The sequence below is a fragment of the Nannobrachium achirus genome (genome assembly GCF_963921795.1).
Source record: "Nannobrachium achirus genome assembly, chromosome: 11".
NCBI classification, from domain to species: domain Eukaryota; kingdom Metazoa; phylum Chordata; class Actinopteri; order Myctophiformes; family Myctophidae; genus Nannobrachium; species Nannobrachium achirus.
In genome coordinates this window covers 19,521,116-19,530,004 of record NC_137820.1, presented here as the reverse complement: position 1 = coordinate 19,530,004, position 8,889 = coordinate 19,521,116, and the positions used below count along the sequence as shown (strand labels likewise).

The following is an 8,889-nucleotide window of genomic DNA, read 5'->3' as shown; positions in this document are numbered from 1 at the left end:
GTTAGCTGACCACAGGTTTAAAGATCAAAATAAGGTCACACTGTCTGGACAATTTTATGTGAGCGACAAGGATTCATTATTCTACCGCATAGCCATGGAGACAAAACATCTCGGGATGTTTTCTGCTTGTAGTGATAAACAGTAGTGGGTTTTGTCGCCCGATATGCGGTAAGGAACCTAAATCAAGGTAGATTTTCATGAAAATTGCAAGGCTTTATCGGGCATGCTGATTTCAGTATATAGGCTAAGCTATTTGAGTGAATAAAAGCTTTGCCTTGCCGAAAAAATCCGTCTCTTTTTAGGACCCAGCGGCCCTCTCGACCCCTATTTCTTGCTCTGGCAAGGCACCAAGTAGCACAAGTGCCGACTAGCCAATGGGGTTGAGGGGGAGGTCCGTAGGCTCTGACCAGTCAAACACACTCACCTTCCTTATATGGCAGCTGATCTCCATGGTAACGTGTGCTAAGTTGCAGCAGTCGTGTCAAAGTTCACTATATAGAGAGCTCAGTGAGCTGATCACAGAGAAAGCATTCTGCCAGCCCGGCTCCTACCAATCGCAAATCACTTCCTAACCTCCGCCTTTTTAACATATTTGATCACTTTGATTCCCGGCTCTTTTTCCCTATTAGTTATCCTTTGCACGGAGGAGGTTTCTGTGGGTTGTGATCTTTTTGTTTTTACTGCATTCGGCTTTTTTGGGGGAGAGTTGTCTTCATATTCCAGGCTCCCCAAAACATTGGCTTAAGCTGCGCGCTTGCTGGCGCTACCTCACAAGAAGAAAAGGAACAAGTCGCATTTTTCCTCCTATTTTTTCACACTTTTTTTTATATCAGTTGGTGATTTTCTTCAAGACTTGTGCTGGAACTTGATAGTGCCTGCTAGAGTGTTCACCGATTGTTTTATGCTGCTGCATCGTCTACAGACTTGCTCCACCTTTTACTGAATAGCCTATGCTACCTCGGTTGATTATTGTAATATTTAGCCTACCTTTCCCCATTGATGGGTGTACTGGATGGCTGACTGTAAGCTTCCCTGGACTTGGCCTTTAAGCGCAAGGCAGCGACTCAGCTCGCCATCGCATCAGTTGTGAAACGTGCTTCGCAACAACGTCTCCAACAGCAATAAAATCGACAGTTTCGGAAGATTCGCAGTGGATTCGACATAGGGTAGGAAATTGACATTCGTGTATGTTCGGCCGAAGATTTCAGCTTACTGCATTCCTCGAGACAGATATTTCACCGCGACATCAAAACGGCAGACAAAAAGTTTCTTTCCGTTGACTGATAGATATGGCAATGGTAGTGTGGAGAGGCTCCCAGGACGATGTGGCAGACACCCAAGGCGCCCTTTCCTCGCAGACCCAAGGAGGACTATCTCTTCCCACCCCTCAACCAGGCCAGCTGAACCTGTCAGGCTCGCAGGTCGCCCCTCCGACCACTCAAACGCCCGTCCAAGGACCCCCGAACAACACACAGTCCACGCAGTCGAACCAGACGTCGGAGAAGCAACAGCCACAGCACATCGAGTGTGTCGTTTGTGGGGATAAATCTAGTGGCAAGCACTATGGCCAGTTTACTTGCGAGGGGTGCAAGAGCTTCTTCAAACGGAGCGTACGACGGAACCTGACTTACACATGCCGTGCCAACAGGAATTGTCCAATTGACCAACACCACCGCAATCAGTGTCAGTACTGCCGCCTCAAAAAATGCCTCAAAGTTGGCATGAGACGGGAAGGTATTGGGATTTTTTGTTTCTCTCTTTATTGATGTATCTATTAGTGCACTACAGGCGATCGAACACACGAAACCATGTCGCTCCCACATAGCATGCCATGTTTGTCTAGTAGCGACTCTCCCCTCCACGGCGCTGCCGACCGAACGCTCGCAATGGAGCCGCTCGCTCCAGACGGGGCTTCGTCGGATGATAGAATTCATTTCAATTCTAAAGCACAATATTGCTCCTTTGTAAGCAATGCTATCGTAGCCACGGCCACGCTATTATAACCGAACGATAGTTAGACAAATGCGTAAAATAGATACAAATCTGTATCAAATAGAGATGATAGTGTATGCTATTATGGCGAGTGTCGAATTAAGACAGCGTGTTCAGGCTGCATCCCCGCATTTTGCGCCGTCTATCAGTTACATAACTAATACCGGACATTTGCTTGAATTATGTATTCAATGGCGGTATACAATCTAAATCATAGCGTTGCAATATTTGTCTTACTCGGTCCTATACTTGCTTTTTAAAACTAGATGAATCGCTAAGTAGGTTAAGGGTTAAACACGGTCTGCCTTGCCCTCTTTGTGTTGCTTTACAGCCAGCTCATGTTGCTGGAGCTGAATAACATCATCTTAAGACTACATATATGCATGTGTTCAAAAGCCGTTTAAAATCGCAACGTGGGCAGCTATAAGACAACATGGGTTGTAACATCAGACGTTTAATATAGCCGAACGGTCATTGTATGCCTGTATCCATTTACCTGTGTGCTATAGTATGCTATAGTAGGTGTCCATGTCCTCATTGTTGTTGTTATTTCAATACCTTAATAATACATTAATTATATTATTCTATAGCCTATTCATTCAGCATGCACTAAGCCTTTAGACAGCATGTTCAGTGTGACTGCTTGATAATTTGCAGAATTCAGGCATCAATATCTGTAGTTTCTCTTTTTACTGCAGCTGTGCAAAGGGGACGGATGCCACCCACACAGCCACACCACGGCCAGTTCGCCTTGACAAATGGGGACCCACTGCACTGCCATTCCTACTTATCCGGATATATCTCTCTTCTGTTGAGAGCGGAGCCCTACCCAACGTCCCGGTATGGCAGTCAATGCATGCAACCCAACAACATAATGGGCATCGAGAACATTTGTGAACTAGCAGCCAGGATGCTCTTCAGCGCCGTGGAGTGGGCCAGGAATATTCCATTCTTTCCAGACCTTCAGATTACTGACCAGGTGGCTCTACTGAGGTTGACGTGGAGTGAGTTGTTTGTGCTCAACGCCGCGCAGTGCTCCATGCCCCTCCATGTGGCTCCACTTCTGGCGGCGGCTGGCCTTCACGCCTCCCCTATGTCTGCGGACAGAGTGGTTGCCTTTATGGACCACATTAGGATCTTCCAAGAACAAGTGGAAAAGCTCAAAGCTTTGCACGTTGACTCTGCTGAATACAGCTGCTTAAAGGCAATTGTGCTCTTCACCTCAGGTAAGACAATAGACTCACAACAAGCTCAAGTTCAACCTGTGTGAATGTGACATATGGACCACATATAGGCTATAAAACAGACGTCGACTCAAACACCCTTGACCCAAATATACATGCACACACGTGTGAGATATCAAAGGCCTATATGTTTACTTACTCTGCCTTCATTAATTATAGCCAGCGGCCACTGGGCTGGCCTTTTGATAGCAAATTATGAAACCATTTGATGAACATAGGCTACTGAGTGAGTCAGAGATAGGCCTACAAACAATATCTAACAGAATATGTTTTAGCAATTTAGCAAAATATGTTCTTGCTTTATTTTTAGACTAAAAGCACCAAATAAAAGGAAGCAAGCATTGTCTTAAAATAAAAAATAATAGAAATAGACAGAATTGATATAGGCCTTATAAGTTTCAAACAAATAGCCATAAAACATTTAAAAGCACTTCTGTCTGGATAGTTCTCCTGATCCCATGTGTTGTGTCGATGAATGTTACACTTGGAGATTTTGGTCATTTATCAACGTGTGTATGCCCAACGTCTTGTTTGTATGGAATGACAGATATAAATGATGTCACGCTCCGAGGGGGAGGGGAATAGAAAAAGAAAGACAACCCTAATGTTCCATTTGCACACAGTAAAGCACAGCACAGGTTTCCACCACTCTTGTCATTTAGGGTCCAGACATTTCCGAGAACCATAACCCATCGCAGTATCTGTATACTATAGGCCGAATATTGTACACTATGTGGACGTTGCCGCGCCGGGCTCTCTGCGATGTTGACAGTTTAAAAATTGGTATGTTCCATTTTTTATTTCCAAAAAAGATCCCCAGTTCTTCCTTAGCCTGACGCGCAGATAGCGATTCAAGACATCTCTGGACTTGTTCCAAAACTAGGTCATGACCCAAACTTCCTCGCTATTTTGTTACATTAGCTACAGCCTTTAGACTGGAAAATAAAAAGCGGGTGCAAGTGAAGATTTACGAGGGTTCATTGGGTTATATGGTAGGAAAAGATCTTCTTTAATTATTATCATATAGGCACAGGCTACTGACATATTTATTTCATTTCTGTTCACAAATTCGCCATTTTCTGTTTTCAGATTCCTTGTTATTACAAAAAGAAAACACACGTTTCATTGGCTTCCCTTAATTAGGAGTTCCACGGCTGTTTAAAGTGTATTTCTCGCTGCCTGACTGCCGAAGGCTTTATTGCCAGAAGCCGTGCTGGAATAACACGTGTGCTTTTAGTGGTTTTGAATTGATAGTGCACTATCTAAACTTTCAAACTTAAAGTGTGTACAGGCGTTTTGGCACACAATCAGCTGCCGCCCACAACCAGCTGCATGGTTACTAGTTATTTTCTTCTCTGATGGTATAGTATGATGGCCCCTTCGTAGCCTATGGGCTCGTTCTTTTTCAAGCTAAATCTCAGCGTAGAAAGGTCAGTAGGTCTCTCTCTCTCCCCCTCCCTCCCTCCCTCCCTCCCCCTCTCTCTCTCTCTCTCTCTCTCTCTCTCTCTCTCTCTCTCTCTCTCTCTCTGCCCCTCTCTCTTTCTCTTCCTCTCTCTCCCCCTATCTCGCTCTGTAAAACAGGCCTATCTGAAATAGTCTTCAGCTATGAATATGGTAAATAATTTAGTTGGCTTTTAAGGGGCTTCACCATGAGAAAATAAGGCGTCACACCGCATAAACTATAAACACCTCAACGGCTTCTACGGCCAAGTGATATTTAAATAGTATGGTCTATTTTGATAAGTATAAGGCTAAATGACAGCGTTTAATTGGTTTCGGCCGTAAACTGATTTAAATATTATTATTATATTTTATATTTTGCATACAAAACCATGTGGAGTGCACGTTAGCCGCCATGATGCGCGTTCATAATAGTTATGATATCCTAATTGTGTTAACTGCCTATAGGCTATTGATTATTGTTGCTAGTCTGTCACAATTTTCACAAAGTTGTGAGGCACTTGCCTCTAAAAAAAACCCTACTTTTTTAATTAGGCTATTTACAAGCACACACACACACACACGCACACACACACACACACACACACACACACACACACACACACACACACACACACACACACACACACACACACACACACACACACACACACACACACACACACACACATGTATGATTAGTATGATTATTCATACTATTGGCTTAAATGTAAATGATATAGGTATATAGGCTATATATATATATATATATATATATATATATATGCTATAGATAGACCATTACAATGACCATTGCCACGTGTCAAGTGTCGTGTTGACAAATGCTTAATTTATTATCCATCCTATACGATGGTGTTGAAAGTAGCAGATGTAAAATAGCAGATCTACAAGCTCACTCGTGAGCTTTTTAGATCTCACGTGTGAGCTTGCAGATCGTCTGTTTTTCGTGCGCGACACCGTGCGGCGAAGTGTAAATCAGGCTTAATAGCGATGTAGCTATACTTGGCGGCGTCTTGAAAATATTTTCTGCTTACACATTATTAACGTTTATTTGTTTTTCCACTAGATGCTTGTGGCCTCTCAGATGTGGCCCATGTGGAAAGTTTGCAAGAGAAGTCCCAATGCGCCCTGGAGGAATATGTTCGGAGCCAGTATCCCAACCAGCCAACTCGATTTGGGAAGTTGTTACTTCGCTTGCCTTCTCTCCGCACAGTCTCTTCCTCGGTCATAGAACAATTATTTTTCGTCCGATTGGTAGGTAAAACCCCAATTGAAACTCTCATCAGGGATATGTTGCTTTCGGGAAGCAGTTTTAACTGGCCTTACATGTCAATTCAGTAAGCAGAAGGAACGAACAAAGGGGGCTGAGACTACAATTGTTAGGCTTCGTTTGTAGAAGGAAAACGGCTGTTACAAGAGCTTGCTTTCATGAAGAAAGACATTGACGTAAAATGACTGTGAATTTAAAAAAAATTGAGACATCCAGTGAACTTTGAAAAATATACAAGCTCTCCCAGTGTCATTCAGAACAACCTGCTTCGATCCATTTTTTGTAAAGAAAGAAGAAAAGGAGAGAAAAATAAGAAAGGGATTTTGGTAATCCTTAAGGAAAATTTAAGTATTAAGTGCATTTAAAATGATAATTTGGGTATTAAAAAAAGAAAAGGAAAAAAAAAACATGGGGAAAGAAAAAAGTTTTCTTTTCTCAAATGACTTGTCCTGTGTCCATGTATAGCTGTGTTTTGTACTTTGCTTTGTTCCTCCTTTCTGGTTCCAAACCGGCCTATGTGATTCTGTAGTACAGGTGGTGTTATTTTAAAAAAAGAAATCCATGATTTTTATTTTGAAACAGTGAAATAATGTAAAATGTTCTAAAAGAATTAAAACCACAGCAATAGGAAGAGGCTTATAATCTAGGCTTAATGCTGCAAGCGCACTTATATTGTTAGGATGACCAATAACATCTGGGGAAAAGTTTTTTTTCTTTTGTTTTTTTTAAGTTCATGTTCAACTTTATGACCCAGCAAAAAAAAAAAAAAAAAAAAAAAAACTATTGCTCTTTCAACTAGTATGAAGTACCATGATCCTTCTTGTTTCCATGATGGTTTCTGGCTAAATCCAGACCACAACAGTCCTCTAAATAAGAATTTTGTCAGCTTGAAAGTCCAGTGCCTAACGCTGATGTAGGCCTATAATTAAATATAGTCAACAGTTTACACTATTTAGCCTGTTTGATGGATGCATTCACCTCCAGCTGACTCTACCTGGCATCAGTGTCCAATTGGGTTTGACCTAAAGCTTGACAATGTCAAAGGAAATGCTATATGCTAGCAGCACATGTCCTACTGTCCATACTCTTTGTTTATTTGGCACAATTTGCCTACATGGGGGGTGTTTGAAGTTTGCTAAATGGCAATGAAAACACAACTACCCATAAAATAAACCATTTTTAAATTGGAGAGGTCAAGGGTCATAAAAGTTTGAAACATAAAAGGAGTAGTGGTTTAATAGCAGTATTATTAAAGCGTCCCTGAAATGTCAACCTTTATTCACTTCAAGCATTAAGTGCCTGACAAGCATGATGTAATTTCTTATCAAAATGTTGTTAAAGTAGGCCCATAACATTTTGGGAACACGATTAGATTTGAAACTTCAGTCGTATGCTCTTGTATTTCACTTGAAAACGTTGATTAGAGAGGCAGTATTCTTGTAAATATAGGTCAATTCATTTCAACGAGTTTTCCTTTATACAAAGTATATGTGATTAAGAAAAATCTGTGGTTGCCATTTTTTTTCTCTCGGTAATACAACGTCTTCAAATTGAGTGGCAGACTTAGCTAGTAGCACTGAAAGTTATGTTTTTAATGTATATACATATTACAACAAAATGTTTCTTTTTTTCATGTATATTTAGACTGTGAATGCATGGCCACAGGTCGCTAACCTATTTTACCTTTGATATATATAAATGTAAATGTTTTTTGACTGTATAGATATAATCTGTGCATTCAGTACACTAGCCCTTGTATTTAAAAAGAAAAAGGAAAAACAAAAACGTTCAATATTAGGCTAAGACTAAACAGGGTGAGCTGGTTTTGGAAAAGGAGTCGCTATTTTAACGTATAGTGTTATGCTCCTTTTGGTCTATATGACAGTCGCCGCATGCGTGTGGACGTGCGTGTATGTGTGCGTGGGTGGGTGTGAGACTGTGTGTGCGCGTCTGTCTGCGTGTGTGTGGTCGTGCGCGCGCGATTACGCGCGCGTGCGTTTTGAATGCAAGCAATTTTTGTCCTAGTCTCTTAAGCTTTTCTTCAGCACACAAGGCATCATGTTGTGGTTGAATAAAAAAGGGATCATATACACTGCTAAAATCCCCAGTGTTTATTTGACTCTGAGAGTGTACGAGTGTCTATGTGACACAGTCACTTGTACACTCTGAGAGTTACACATGGATAGATTAACACGTTTGTGCTCTCTCTCTCTCTCTCTCTCTCTCTCGCTCTCTCTCTCTCTGGGAGTGACAAATGGGACAAATTAACACCGAGGATTTTACTGTGTTGTCGTGTAGCTGATTGAACACTGATCGTTGGCTGTTCGTTGCCACATATGGACCAGAGAATGATACATGATTGTAATTATGAACAGTTTAAACTGACCCACGTTTTTATATAAATATATAAAAATATATGACTGCAGGGTATTGATAACGTATAGATACTTTTTTTATGATTATGATTATTATGATTATGATTATTATCATTATTATTATTATTAATTGCAAGTGATATATGTGAGTGTGTGTGGAAGTTTATAGTTGAACACAATTCTTGTTTGTTTGTGTTAGCTTATTGTAAACAAGCATTCTGCTGTAAATTTGTTCTTGGTATTAAATTATAATTTATGAATTTGAAAACAATCTTTTCATGTTTTATTACTCATCGTGTGCGTGCCTGTGTGTGTGTGTGTGTGTGTGTGTGTGTGTGTGTGTGTGTGTGTGTGTGTGTGTGTGTGTGTGTGTGTGTGTGTGTGTTGCGTGCGCGTGCGTTCGCGCGTGCCTGTGTGTGTGAGGGTGTGCGCGCGCTTGTGAATCAGTGTGTGATATGAGCGCACGTGCATCTCTGTGTGGTCGGAGGGTCAGAGACTGCATGGACTCGGTCAGTCCTGCCACAGAAATTGCCCAAGTGAAATTCAA

General features: G+C 41.5%; 1 protein-coding gene across 2 annotated transcripts; it reads left to right on the top strand.

The window, feature by feature from the left end:
* Positions 1 to 545: 545 nt before the first annotated feature.
* On the top strand, positions 546 to 8,575 carry nr2f2 (nuclear receptor subfamily 2, group F, member 2). Of its 2 annotated transcripts, none has more exons than XM_080737540.1 (3): positions 546 to 1,734; positions 2,691 to 3,218; positions 5,764 to 8,575. In XM_080737540.1, the coding sequence occupies exons 1-3, from the start codon at positions 1,290 to 1,292 to the stop codon at positions 6,036 to 6,038; spliced, it is 1,248 nt and encodes a 415-aa protein (XP_080593666.1). In that variant the 5' UTR covers positions 546 to 1,289; the 3' UTR covers positions 6,039 to 8,575. The 2 variants fall into 2 exon arrangements, with proteins under 2 accessions (XP_080593666.1, XP_080593665.1); XM_080737539.1 differs by having other exon boundaries at positions 2,673 to 3,218.
* Positions 8,576 to 8,889: the final 314 nt, after the last annotated feature.

What these genes read in the sequence shown, in the direction of transcription:
- nr2f2 (XM_080737539.1), top strand. Translation starts at nt 1,290, where the DNA reads ATGGCAATGGTAGTGTGGAGAGGCTCCCAGGACGATGTGGCAGACACC. An exon ending in AGTTGGCATGAGACGGGAAG is followed by an intron (nt 1,735 to 2,672) that starts GTATTGGGATTT and finishes CAATATCTGTAG; the next exon opens with TTTCTCTTTTTACTGCAGCT. An exon ending in AATTGTGCTCTTCACCTCAG is followed by an intron (nt 3,219 to 5,763) that starts GTAAGACAATAG and finishes TTTTTCCACTAG; the next exon opens with ATGCTTGTGGCCTCTCAGAT.